The 12502-nt window shown below is 54.2% G+C and overlaps 5 protein-coding genes across 5 annotated transcripts; 3 read left to right on the top strand and 2 right to left on the bottom strand.

Annotated features, from left to right (window-relative positions):
* The first annotated feature begins 499 nt into the window (after positions 1-499).
* On the top strand, positions 500-2240 carry BO94DRAFT_57391 (SEC14 family lipid-binding protein). The gene is made up of 3 exons (XM_025614993.1): positions 500-1055; positions 1254-1377; positions 1453-2240. Exons 1-3 carry the CDS (start codon positions 835-837, stop codon positions 2065-2067), a joined length of 960 nt encoding a protein of 319 aa, XP_025467664.1. The 5' UTR covers positions 500-834; the 3' UTR covers positions 2068-2240.
* A 243-nt stretch (positions 2241-2483) lies between these two features.
* BO94DRAFT_491719 (uncharacterized protein) lies at positions 2484-3664 on the bottom strand. Its single transcript, XM_025609163.1, has 2 exons — positions 3371-3664; positions 2484-3311 (listed from the first exon to the last, which is right to left on the bottom strand). Exons 1-2 carry the CDS (start codon positions 3545-3547, stop codon positions 2613-2615), a joined length of 876 nt encoding a protein of 291 aa, XP_025467663.1. The 5' UTR covers positions 3548-3664; the 3' UTR covers positions 2484-2612.
* Positions 3665-4138: 474 nt separating this feature from the next.
* On the top strand, positions 4139-8556 carry BO94DRAFT_465833 (peroxin Pex23-like-penicillium chrysogenum; the record flags this gene model as incomplete). The annotated part of the gene is made up of 4 exons (XM_025608136.1): positions 4139-5200; positions 5277-5631; positions 6041-6306; positions 6385-8556. The coding sequence occupies 4 exons, from the start codon at positions 4139-4141 to the stop codon at positions 8554-8556; spliced, it is 3855 nt and encodes a 1284-aa protein (XP_025467662.1).
* A 4-nt stretch (positions 8557-8560) lies between these two features.
* Positions 8561-9843, bottom strand: BO94DRAFT_534875 (peptide alpha-N-acetyltransferase MAK3). Its single transcript, XM_025611640.1, has 2 exons — positions 9285-9843; positions 8561-9135 (listed from the first exon to the last, which is right to left on the bottom strand). The coding sequence occupies exons 1-2, from the start codon at positions 9696-9698 to the stop codon at positions 8845-8847; spliced, it is 705 nt and encodes a 234-aa protein (XP_025467661.1). The 5' UTR covers positions 9699-9843; the 3' UTR covers positions 8561-8844.
* Positions 9844-9938: 95 nt separating this feature from the next.
* BO94DRAFT_491710 (phospholipid:diacylglycerol acyltransferase) lies at positions 9939-12339 on the top strand. Its single transcript, XM_025609162.1, has 3 exons — positions 9939-10352; positions 10408-11815; positions 11881-12339. Exons 1-3 carry the CDS (start codon positions 10032-10034, stop codon positions 12024-12026), a joined length of 1875 nt encoding a protein of 624 aa, XP_025467660.1. The 5' UTR covers positions 9939-10031; the 3' UTR covers positions 12027-12339.
* The last annotated feature ends 163 nt before the right edge of the window (positions 12340-12502 follow it).

Genomic DNA, 12502 nt, shown 5'->3' with positions numbered 1-12502 from the left:
GGCAAGTACTAGTCGCTTCTGATGGATCTCCGGGGAGGGGATCTGTTGGTGTTCGGCCAACCTGCCCGGCAACCACCAGCAGACAAGGACACCTACGTCACTGCCGGCTGGGGCGTCGATGGCGACCGGAGAAGCGCCCCCCGAGATGGATTCTCACGGGTTCAGAGGAAGACCAGGTGATGCCAATGATGAGGAACAGACGGTATCGACCTGGGCGCTAAATCTCGCCAATAAATCCATGATCTCGGGGTAACGAAGTAGTACACAGTACTAAGCCTTCAGGATCTCTGAAGGATGATTGATTGACCGCATTTGGCGCCGCCCCTCCGATCTCAGGCAACGAATTCAGGCCGGTCACCCCCTCAGCAGTCCTCCGTAGCAAGTTAGAATCGTAGTAGTATGAGAAAGTGAGGAAGTGAGAGGAAGTGAGTGCCCGGCGGTTCCAAAGTTGCTCTGCGGATTCCCGTCTAGCCTGCTGTTTCTGTCCGCCTTGTTGTCTGTCGTCTTTCTCTCTTTCTTCTGGCCTCTCCCTTGATTTTCCTCCTTCTATCTGTCTCTTGGTTGAATTCCAGTTCCCGATCCTCTGGAAAGTCTTCCTCCTCCTCCTCTCCTTCCCCTTAACGCTATCTGCGACATCCCGCTTAATTGTCCCTCCCCACTCCCTCCCTCTCCCTCCCCCCTGCACCGCCCAATTTCTCCTCTCTTCTCCTCCACCTCCTCCCTCCTGAACTCCAAACCATCCATCCCGTTCACGGGCATATTGACCATTAACTCTTCTTAATCCTTCCTCTTTTCCTCCCCTTTAAACCTCTTCATTCCCTCATCACCGTCACAATGGCCGCTCCTCAGTCCAAGTACGACGACTACGACTTCCCGACCACTGCGCCGGAAGCTCAGCCCGGCCACCCTGGTCACACTACCCCCGAGCAGGATGAGAAGGTGCAGCAGCTCCGGTCCGAGCTGGAACAGCTTGGCTACACCGAGAGACTGGATACCTTGACGCTGTTGCGTTTCCTCAGAGCCCGCAAGTTCGATGTGGCTCTTGCTAAGACCATGTACGTTTTTTTTTCTGCCTAGTCTTGCGGTTGGCATTTTTGGCTGGAGTCTATGCCATACGGGGGCTGTAAAGGGTTAGGGGTGCATTTTCTGCTCATCTTTACCACGTGTTTCATGATTCTTCCGCTCAATATCTCCGTTTTTCATAAAACCCGAACTTTGCAGGCGCGCGCTAACATCCGCTTGTCGGGATTAAGGTTCGTCGACACTGAGAAGTGGCGGAAAGATTTCAACACGGACGAGCTGGTCCGCACCTTCGAATACAACGAGAAGGCCCAGGTCTTCCAATACTACCCCCAGTACTACCACAAGACGGACAAGGTTTGTGATTCCAACAGACCGCTTTTTCTCCATCGCTCGACTGGTCGAGACGCTAACGATCTGGGTCTGAAATAGGATGGCAGACCTGTCTACATTGAGAAGTTGGGCAAGATCGACCTTAACGCCATGTACAAGATCACCACCGCCGAGCGCATGCTCCAGAACCTCGTGACCGAGTATGAGAAGCTTGCCGACCCCCGTCTGCCCGCCTGCTCGCGCAAGGCTGGTAAGTTGCTCGAGACTTGCTGCACCATCATGGACCTCAAGGGCGTCGGTATCACCAGCGTTCCCTCCGTGTACGGATACGTCAAGCAGGCATCTGCCATCTCTCAGAACTACTACCCCGAACGTCTGGGCAAGCTCTACCTGATCAACGCCCCCTGGGGTTTCAGCAGCGTGTTCAACGTGGTCAAGGGCTTCCTGGACCCCGTGACCGTGAACAAGATCCACGTTCTCGGCTCCGGCTACAAGAAGGACCTGCTGGCTCAGGTTCCCGCTGAGAACCTCCCCGTTGAGTTCGGCGGTAGCTGCTCGTGCGCTGGCGGCTGCGAGCTCAGCGACATGGGCCCGTGGCAGGAGTCCGAGTGGGCCAAGACCCCCAAGTGGGCTGCCCCGAAGGAGGAGACCAAGACTGAGGCCGCTGTGGAGAAGGAGATTGAGGCTCAGGAGGCCGCTCAGCCCACCGCATAAAGGCATTGTTTCTTCTACCGTCGGTTTTCTCGTTCTATATTTTGGATCAATATGGTAAAAGCTTCGGGCACTATCTTGCCAATCTATATCCCTTCTTTTGTTTTTAGAGCTGTGTTGCTGGGGGAGGATACATCACGGATGTCTTCTCTATTTTCTTTCGAGGTTTGTGCAGGAGAGGCTATCGAGAGTTGCTGTAGGGCCTTTCCCGCGAGCCTGTCATCGTCGTTTGTCTTTGCTTTTGGTCGTGCTTTTTGAAGTCAGATATCAAACACCATATGAGCGGCGCGAGGTGCTTTTATAGATTGGAGCGGGGGCAGTAATGGGGCAGATGATAAAATTGTTATGTGGACCGCATGCTCTGGGTAGAATCGGGTCTATACTTATACAGCGATATAGAGCGTGTTTGTTCATCAGAACCCTGATATGCCGTTCTTTCATTATTGTAAAGCCACCGTAAATCAATGGTATCATCCCAAACCTCCACTGCAGACGCCAACCCATACCAGTAAAGAAAAGCCAGATGTAAATGTAAACCCAGGAGATGCTTATTTCTTCTTCCTCTTCTCCACCACATCGACAGCCCGACCAGCTCGCTCGGCCTTCCCCAGCGTCGAAGCAAGGGCATTCCCGTCCGGCCCTTCGGCACTAGCATCCAGCTCGCCTTGAAGCCGCAACAACGTCCGCAACGCATCCTCATAGACCTCTGCTATCTCCCCACTCCGCCACCGCTCCGCCTCATGCTCCGTCCCAAGCGGAACCTCCAACTTCGCGCGCGACCTCGTCATCGGCCTTCTCCGCGTCGTCTCCATCTTCCTTGAATTCGCATTCGCATTTGCGTTCGCATCCACATCAGGCATCTCCGTATCCCGATTTTCTTCACCCTCCGCACTCTGCCGACTCTCCTCCTTCAACCCCTCCTCCTGAACCTCTCCTTCTCCCTGCCCTTCCTCAACCTCCTCCTCCTCATTCTCATCCTCCTGAATCGCCCGCCTCAACTGCTCCGCATACGCCTTCGCCGCCCGCCCCGGCGCATCCCGCCTCAACTGCGCCACCGTCGTCGTCAACGACTCCAACTGCGCATATAACGATGTCACTCTTGCCGCCAGTTTCCCGTCATACGCCTCATACTCGACTTGCTCTGTGGGGGCGGTGAAAGCACCCGGGAAGGGGAATTCGGGTGATGTGGAATCGAGTCCGTTGATGCTGATGGAGGAGGAGGCGGAGGTGAAGGTGCGGTTTATGTACTGTTGTTGGGTTAGTGATGGTGGGGATGGAGAAGGGAAATGAGGGGGAGGAAACAAACCTCATCGACTAGTTCGCGAACACGTTCGCGCATTGGATCCGGCCCATCGTTGGGGTTCGTGGAGGGAGGAAGATGCAAATCGAGTTTTTGGCGTGAGAGCGCGACCGTGTTGGCGTAGAGGTAGGTGAAGTCGGCGGCGGATTGGAGTTCGATTTTGCGGTGGTGGTCGGTTGTCATTTTTGCTGGTAATTCTTTTTCTTTGACCTTTGTTTTTGGGTTGGGTGTGTGGGGTGGTGAGGGGACGCGTCGGGGAGGACCTAGGTAGGTATGTCCTGGCTGCGCTCTCTCCGGAGGTGAAAGTGGTGGTGGTGCAGGTGGTGATACGGAGATACGAGATAGCGGGTAATGAATGCCTGAGGCAGACACCAGGAGGCTCAGATAGAACGCAGGAGTTAAGCGCGTCGATCGCCCCGCAAACGATGTCATCGATCGGGGGAAGTGCCTTGCTTGCCTGCCTGCCTGCCTGCTTGCCTGGTCGTCCTCTTTCTTCAGCTCGGCGATCTCCTGGTGAGTTGTCGCACAATGCCAATCGGCGTGTCTTAGTCGTTCTTTTTACATCGGCGCGTCGCTTTATATAGCCTCCCTCGTGGTCTGCTATTCTTAATCTCCTTTTTTATTTCTCGGTTTCAATTGGGGTCTGGTGCTCCTTTAATCTGGGCTACGTACTGTCTAGCTCCCTGCAGAATGGCCCCGTTCTTGCAATGATCTTTATCTATATACTGGTTTCTTGAGCAGCAGTACTACCAAGAACAGCCTCGAAGGCTCATAATGGATCCGAATACGGGCAATATCGCCCTCATCGATAATACCGCGCCGCGGCGTCAATCCGACACCCCCACTGCAGCAGGCGGCAGCCACGTCTCCCGAAAATGGACTCGAGTGTCTATTCGCAGCGAGCTCGCAAAGCGCAAATATGCCAAATGGCAACCAGATCGGCTGGGCCTCGCTGATGACGATGATAACGGGGATTTTGCCGCTGCAGCAGAGGCTAGCAGACGTCCTTCAGACGGCCGAGACCTCTCAGCAACAGAAACAGCAACCACCAACACCCCATCACGAAGCCCTAGCCAACATCCCACACCCCCATCCCAAGAAGTAGAAGCTATAGACTTCGCCCCCCAGGAGACCAACAACACCGCGCCCAAACCACCCACCCTCAAAGGCCTAAAACCCAACACCGAGCTGGACATCCTCTACGAGAACCAACGCGGATGGTTCTTCTTCGGCATCCCACTATACTCCCACAGCTCTCTCCTCAATTTTGACCCCTCCGCGTGGATGACCGCCGACCATCGCGACAGTCCCGTGGATATCACGAACGCGCAGGTCCCTGACCCCAGCTGGGTATGGGCCTGGCGATCCTGGTACGTCGATATGTCCGGGGACGTGGACGATCAAGGCTGGCAGTACTCGTTCTCGTTCGCGTCCAGGGCATGGCATGGCTCGCATCCGTGGTTTCATTCCTTTGTGCGCCGGCGCAGATGGGTCCGGGTACGGGTGAAGAGGTTGGTGGATAGGAGGGGTCGGACGGGACTGGAGATGGCGCATAGGTTGAATGAGGATTACTTTACGATCCACTCGGGGAAGAATAAGAGGGCGGCGAGTGAGGCGGGAATGACGACTGCGTCGGCCGGTTATTATACGAATGGAAGTTTGAGTCGAACGACAACAAAGGTGAATGATGAGGAAGAGGCGCCGGTGGAGGAAATCGCAGATATACCAGCTTTGATGCATGCGCTGAGGGTTGCGATTGTAGATCGGGAGAAGGTGGACGCATTGGATCGGTTTTTGGACGAAGGTGGGGAGGAGTTGTTCTATTTGCATGAACAGGTAAGCTTCCTTCCACCCATCTCCCCCCTCCCCATGAAACCAATCCAAACCAACAAATACTTACTAACAACCCCAGATCCCCGAAATCATGTCCATGTTCGTCTTCCAAGCCTCGCGCTGGCAATTCCTCACCCACCTAACGGAGGTCATCGACGACCTCTCCCAAAAAACATCCCAAGCAAGCGGAACCGAAGCCACCGAGCTTCAACGCAAATTAGACCATCTCCAAAAAGCCACCGAGGCAGCTCGACGCCATCTCACCGGACCTGAAGTCCTCCGAACCGAGAATCGCGATTCGAAAATGGATATGTTGGATTTGACCCCCGCCCCGAAGAGAGGTAGTTTGTTGGCGAGATACTCGGGCAAATTCTCGTTTAAGCCGATGGATGATGGTGGGGAGATTAAGGGTATTCCGAAGGAGGCGGAGGTTGGTAGGGAAGGGCATATTTTTCAGTATTCTTCTTGAGTTTGGGGGGGAGGGAGTGGAGTTATGGGGTCGAGGTTTGGGTTTGGGGGGGATGTATTGATATATGTTATTACTCCGTAGTATTACTTAATTTATATTTAGTGCTTGGTATAGGTAGGAGTGTCTTTTGTTGGATTTGTCACATAGCTTCTGGGATCTGTAGGTATTACCTACTTTAGTACGGACTAGATAAGTAGAACTCCAAGTGGATTGATCTATACTATATTCTTGGCACCCCATCCCCGTAGCAGCAGATCTGCCACTTCCGACCGCCTCCCACCGATAAGTTTCGACGAAGCTAGATCCCCAATTTCACCTCACCTCACCGCGGACCCCCGGACGGCACCTCCCTCCCTTCCTTCCATGATATAAAGCCCCAATGTTATCTCGTGGCCGTCCATGTCTCAAAAGACGTAGTATATCTACTGTCCTAGACAACGTCACGGAAGAGCCACTCCTTTTTCTGTACCCGCGCTGGGCTACAGCTGCTGTTCGCCAACGGAGTCTTTTTTCCTCGGTTCGGCATGCGGGGAAAGGGAAGAGTCTCTATAATACTTCTGCTGCTAGGGGGAGTCTGATTGGGAGGTCGGGCCCGGTACCGAGAGTTTGTTTTGGGGCTGAGTCGAGACGATGGGTTTCGGTGGAGAGTGGGAGTGGGAATGAGAATGGACAGACTCGGACTTTGCAGGATGGGGACGGTGAAGCGCAAAGTCAAGAGGATACTTTGCTCGAAGAGAAAAAGGAATTGGAAGAGGAAGGGCAACTTGACACAGCACAGGAGGGGAATGGCGACGAACAGAGTCAACAAGGCACGACGCTCCACAGAACAATAGACGACGGAGAGCCACCTCCAATCGAAGTGCAACGCGAACGACAAAGACGTGTTTTCAACGTTTTCTCCGATCTACCGATGCAACCTTTGCAGTTATCGTCCAGCCGGAAAGGTATGAGATCAGCAGCGGCAGACTCTGATGAACCGCCAGCAATCGCTGTAAGGCGGCTATCGCCCCGGGATCGACGGAAGTTGAGATATCGACTGTTCTTGACGGAGTCCCGACCCCGTTCCTGTCTAGACGAAAAATGGAATAAATGGATCAACATGCGCGAGATTATCGAGGATCTGCAGAATAAGGATATGGACGTGTCTGTGAAAGAGGCAGTCAAGCAGAAGGAATTGCTTTTGCCGGAGGAGACCCTTGCCATTCTAGCCGGTGTGACGGACATGGCTTTGAAGGAGAACATCTGGTATGTGCCGGTTCATAACGGGTGCAAGGTTCATGTGCTGCCTCCGGCTCAGAGTCAGGGACAATTCCGTAAGGTGATTTTGTCTGGCTCCGAGCGGGTCGTCGAGATGGTCAGCGACAAGATCGAGGAGGCGAAGGGTTTTCAAGAACGCAATGTCCCTATGGTCGAGATCCAGAAACCAGTTGTTCCCGTGATCCCTTCCGTTGAGGCGATGAAGCGCCAGAATATTCCAGTGCCGCTGGTTCGCGGCGTATGGGACATACAGTCGGCAGTGACAAACCCCGCAAAGTTTCACCTGCTTCTTCCTGCGGGCAACTCCTTGACCTGTGTCAGGGATTTCGCTGAACATGTGGAGGAGTTGACAAGGTCGAAACCGTCATACGACTCGGACATCCACTACCCCCACAACAGGCAAGTGGCCAAGAGGCTTGTGCAACTCTTTCGGCACCAAGAATATTACAGCTTCATCTCGACGGCTGCGTTGAATCGCGCGATTACCTACCTGCTCGACCACGAGTTCTTGAGATCTGCCCGTGCCATCTTTCTCAAGGCCGAGCATCTTGCGACAGTGGACACCTTCAATATCCTGCTAAAGTCTTCGGCTAAGAGGCAGGACCTCCTGTTCTTTCGTCATTTCTTGCTGGCCATGTCTCGATTGAAGATCCGGCCAGACGCGCACACGTGGCTCGCCTTGCTAGACTGCGTTATTTCTACGAAGGAGAAAACGGATCTCGTCGACTATATGGTGCAGCGGGGGTACCTGGACAACACCGGTGCGATGCGGAGCGCGCTGCACCTGACTCTGCCGAATTCATTCCGGGCACACTTGGAAAGCGGCCAAAGCGTGGACTCATTCATCAGGAAGACGGCCGAGGCTTGCGGCGACAGCTGTTTTGCTCCGTCGTTGGTCAGCCAAATGTTCGGCGTCATTGTCCGACTGAAAGACTTTGCAGCTATGGACCGGCTATTTCAGATCTGCAAACACCAGGACCTGACCTTCAACAGTGCCACCGTCACCCAAATCATGTCGCTTTTCCGAGCGGATGTGCCCACCGCTCTCGGGTATCTCTTCCGGTGCCTGGAGCGTCCGGAAACGAAGCTCGAGCGGCGCGCATGGGAGCGGCTCTTCCTGGTTGCCTACAAAGGCCAATACTATAATATCTGTCGGGTCCTGTGGCGGTACGCGTGCATGTCCGGAAATGTGACGTACAATATGAAGCGTACGGTCGTCACCTCCTTGATTCGGAATGTCCCCCGCAAGACGGAGATCAATATCCACACGATGTGGGATACGACCGCGGGCAAGGTCATTGTGGGACTGGACCTGCATCGCCCAGACCCTACTTTCGAGATGAACGTGCTCGACAATATACCTCCGGAATACGGCACCAACCCACTTGCGTACCTGTGCTCGGGCTTCAAGCCAGCCGGCGAAGAGCGGGAGCAGCAGATCCGGGTGGGATCGGCGCTCGCGCAGCATGACATTGCAGTCGGGGGCTGGTACCGCCCACAGCTACCCTTGATGATCATGTTGGAGGCGGCTCTTGTCTTGGATCAAGAGTGGAGGAAGGTGCCACGGCCGGTATTCTGGCTGGTCCAGAATGCCATTCGCGTGCCGGTGAGGAAGTCGCTGATGCCTCCTTGATCTACTGGGTCAACCTTAGACCGACCCTTATTAAATGCCTTGATCCATGACCCTGTTATATACCTTACATCTTGTGTACAATATTATCTTACATCCTCCGGTCCATGGCTCACCCTCTGTATGGCCTTGGACCTGACCAGACTCCTAACTTCATCCATTGTCTCCTCCATCTATAACCAACCCACCGCAATGCAACAAATGGATATCTTCATCATAACATAGCATAGTCGTTATAGTCATTCATGCCCAACCCTCCTCCTTACCCTATCTACCCCCCAATCAATCGACCTACCACCCCCTGCCATTCCCCTCATGCAACAAAGCCGGCTCCGGCGCCATCAACCCCCCGGCCATCTCCGCCCTCGACTCCACCACCGGATAAGGAGGGCCTGACTGCGGCGGCGCATAAGCATCCATATTCGTCCTCATCGACCCCACCCCGTCCTTGAGATACAGCACCAACCGATACGCCGAGTTTCCGTTCAAATAGTACCGATGGAGACGTTTACTTCGGAGAAAGCCAAGACGCTCGTAGAGTTTGATCGCGGCTGTGTTGGTGGTTTCGGTTTCGAGGACGATCTGTATACACACACGAACTCCGTTAGTTCATCATAAACTCCGGTGAATGATAATTCCAGTCCAGTCTTCGCAGACCGTTCCCATCCGTGAATAGGCAATAGCAGTCACCCATCCCCCCACACACCGTGGAGATTGGGGAAGAAACCCACCTCATCGGCCTCCCTCTCCACCATGGCATCAATAGCCATACGAGCTAATTTCGTAGCGATGCCTTGACCACGATATTCCTCGCGCACGGCCAACATGGCAATATATCCGCGCAAGGGCCCGCCACGATGCGGCTCGAGCTTCGAGACCACGACACCGACCATAGGCGAAGGAAGGGAGTCGTCCATGGCCATGAAGCAGAGCTCGCCCCATTGGTAGAGGAAATAGCGGTAGACGTAGATGCTGTAGGGTTCGGAGAGGTCTTTGGAGATTAATTGGCGCATGGCGGGGACGTAGGCATCTTCTTGGGCGGCATTGTAACGGATGTAGCGGAGGTTGTTGGGTGTTGTCTTGGTGGGTGGGGTGGGGGTGGATGTGGATGTGGATGTAGTTTGGTCTGGGGTAGGAGGATTCATTGTGGTCATTGTAAAGGTACCGGTGGTATCGGAAAAGACATAGATGGGAAGTCTGATCAGAGGAATTGACAGTCTGATGTCTGTTTCTGTTGTGATTGATGGTGGAGAGAGAGAGAGAAAGAGAGAAAATGCGCGGGCCGATCTGATGACGTCCGTTTTCCCGCACATGTGATTTTCCGGTGGTGCCTGATTCTTTTTTGGTTCGTCGGCTCTTTCGGTGGCTCCTCCGTTGGTTGGTAGGTAGTTACATAGCTTGCTTTCTCCTTTCCTTCCTTTCTCTTTTTCTCTCTTTCTCTGTTCGATTGTCTCTTGCATGCCATCGATTCTATAATTATGCTCCGCCGTCGTTTGGCCAAGGACGGCGCGTCCGAGCCGTCCGACGCCCGCGATGTCTCCCAATCGCATTCCGAGTCGCAGTCGCAGTCGCAGTCGCCGCCTCCCAAGCCCAAGAAAGAGTCCTTCGTCACAAAACCTCGGAGTAAACGCCGCAATGGGCTGATCTTCGTCTTGGGTGGCCTGTTCGGTGTCCTTGTGGCTGTTCTCTTCGCCAATCAACAGGATGTGATCAATCTAGATAGCTTGATGGATTTGAATCTTGAGTCGTTGATGGATGTCATGCCCCAGGGATTACTGTCCGATGTGAGGGAGTTTACGGTACGCTCCAATTGCATGCTGGCTAGATGGGGAGCAGATTTACTGACGCCCGCAGCAACATGAACGCGACACGGTCAGCTACGATTCGTTCTCCGTCGGCCTTCACCTCCAAGCCGAGGGCGTCCACGCCAAACACCCCATCGTCATGATCCCCGGTGTCATCTCTACTGGTCTCGAGAGCTGGGGTACCGATGCCAACTCCCGCCAATACTTCCGTCGCAGGCTCTGGGGCAGTTGGAGCATGATGCGCGCGCTGGTTCTCGACAAGACTGAGTGGAAGAACCACATCATGCTGGACAAGGACACCGGCCTGGACCCCCCTGGCATCAAACTCCGCGCGGCACAGGGCTTCGATGCCACGGACTTCTTCATCACGGGATACTGGATCTGGAATAAGATCCTCGAGAACCTCGCGACCATCGGCTACGACCCGACTAATGCCTTCACCGCCGCTTACGACTGGCGTCTCTCATACCCGAACCTCGAGATTCGTGACCAGTACTTCAGCCGGCTGAAATCCTACATCGAGACGGCCGTCCAGGTCGGCGGGGAGAAGGTCACCATCGCGTCCCACAGTATGGGCTCGCAGGTGGTTATGTATTTCCTCAAATGGGTCGAGCACCCCGACCACGGCGGCGGCGGCAGCGACTGGGTCAACAACCACATCGCCAACTGGATTAACATCAGTGGATGCATGCTCGGGGCTGTCAAGGGCCTCACCGCTGTCCTGTCCGGCGAGATGCGCGACACGGCTCAACTCAACGCGTTCGCCGTCTACGGCCTGGAAAAGTTCCTCTCCAAGGAAGAACGCGCCGAGATCTTCCGCGCCATGCCTGGCATCAGCAGCATGCTTCCTAAGGGTGGCGAAGCCGTCTGGGGCAATGCCACCTGGGCACCCGACGACCTACCGGACCAGCACCAGTCCTACGGCACGGTGCTCAACTTCCGCGAGAGCAACTCCACCCGCACCAGCAAGAACCTCACTGTTCCTGAAAGTCTCTCCTACCTCCTGGACGAGTCCGAGACTTGGTACCGCGACCAAGTGCTGAGCAGCTACTCGCACGGCGTCGCTCACACAGCGAAGGAGGTTGAAGAGAACGAAAACAACCCCCGCACATGGCTCAACCCGCTCGAAGCCCGTCTCCCGCTCGCGCCGGACCTAAAGATCTACTGCTTCTACGGTGTTGGAAAGCCTACTGAACGCAGCTACTTCTACCAAGAAGAACTAAACCCTCTGGTGAATCTGAACATCAGCATCGACACCACCGTGACCAATGGCGACGGTGTTGACCATGGCGTCCTCATGGGCGAGGGCGACGGGACCGTCAACCTCCTAAGCACAGGCTACATGTGCGCCAAGGGCTGGCGCATGAAGCGGTATAATCCCGCCGGCGTCAAAATCAAGGTCTTTGAGATGCCGCATGAACCGGATCGGTTCTCGCCCCGTGGTGGGCCAAACACAGGTATACCATCCCTCCACCCCTACCGTTTAATCAAAAACATACCATCCTAACAAATGAAAACCAAGGCGACCACGTCGACATTCTCGGCCGCGCCTCCCTCAATGATCTCATCCTCCGCGTCGCAGGCGGCCAAGGCGACCAAATCGAGGAGACCTTTGTCTCCCGAATCAAGGAATATGCGGACCGAGTGCAGATTACTGATGATGAATGAATATGATGATGTGAAATGATCAGTGTGTGAGTATGATTAGATTTAGATTGGGAATTCATTTCTCCTTTTGTTTTCCCAATGCTCTCTATTTCTTATCTCTTACCGTACATATATACTATACACTATGCAGTACTTTCCATACGCGAGATGTGCCTTTGGCCTTCATATTTTTTTATGCTTAGATCTGAGGATTTCCTTTTCTTCTCTTTCTGTGAACTTGGTGGGAAGGGAGGAGCTGTCTAATAGAGTGGTGGCGGTTGTCGTCTTTATCTTAGATCTAATATTAATGCTGGATTATATCTGGCAAAGTGGCTTAAATTAAACCGGTTCCTGAAATCTGTTTAGCCTTGACACAGCACTGTATGCAAAGATCTGCTGCTCTCAGCACCTTTCCTCCATGTTATCAGGTCCTATCACCTGCCCGCCGACGGCGGTCCATGGGCAGTCAGTCATTGGCACCAAGCTAGCAAGGATGC

The sequence above is a fragment of the Aspergillus sclerotioniger genome (assembly GCF_003184525.1).
Source record: "Aspergillus sclerotioniger CBS 115572 chromosome Unknown BO94scaffold_13, whole genome shotgun sequence".
In the NCBI taxonomy this organism is placed as follows: domain Eukaryota; kingdom Fungi; phylum Ascomycota; class Eurotiomycetes; order Eurotiales; family Aspergillaceae; genus Aspergillus; species Aspergillus sclerotioniger.
Note: the sequence above shows the minus strand (reverse complement) of the source record. Positions and strands in the feature narration are given on the sequence as shown.

What these genes read in the sequence shown, in the direction of transcription:
- BO94DRAFT_57391 (XM_025614993.1), top strand. Translation starts at nt 835, where the DNA reads ATGGCCGCTCCTCAGTCCAAGTACGACGACTACGACTTCCCGACCACT. An exon ending in GTGGCTCTTGCTAAGACCAT is followed by an intron (nt 1,056 to 1,253) that starts GTACGTTTTTTT and finishes GTCGGGATTAAG; the next exon opens with GTTCGTCGACACTGAGAAGT. An exon ending in ACTACCACAAGACGGACAAG is followed by an intron (nt 1,378 to 1,452) that starts GTTTGTGATTCC and finishes GGTCTGAAATAG; the next exon opens with GATGGCAGACCTGTCTACAT.
- BO94DRAFT_491719 (XM_025609163.1), bottom strand. Translation starts at nt 3,547, where the DNA reads ATGACAACCGACCACCACCGCAAAATCGAACTCCAATCCGCCGCCGAC. An exon ending in TTCGCGAACTAGTCGATGAG is followed by an intron (nt 3,312 to 3,370) that starts GTTTGTTTCCTC and finishes ACCCAACAACAG; the next exon opens with TACATAAACCGCACCTTCAC.
- BO94DRAFT_534875 (XM_025611640.1), bottom strand. Translation starts at nt 9,698, where the DNA reads ATGAATCCTCCTACCCCAGACCAAACTACATCCACATCCACATCCACC. An exon ending in TGGAGAGGGAGGCCGATGAG is followed by an intron (nt 9,136 to 9,284) that starts GTGGGTTTCTTC and finishes GTGTGTATACAG; the next exon opens with ATCGTCCTCGAAACCGAAAC.
- BO94DRAFT_491710 (XM_025609162.1), top strand. Translation starts at nt 10,032, where the DNA reads ATGCTCCGCCGTCGTTTGGCCAAGGACGGCGCGTCCGAGCCGTCCGAC. An exon ending in CCGATGTGAGGGAGTTTACG is followed by an intron (nt 10,353 to 10,407) that starts GTACGCTCCAAT and finishes TGACGCCCGCAG; the next exon opens with CAACATGAACGCGACACGGT. An exon ending in CCGTGGTGGGCCAAACACAG is followed by an intron (nt 11,816 to 11,880) that starts GTATACCATCCC and finishes ATGAAAACCAAG; the next exon opens with GCGACCACGTCGACATTCTC.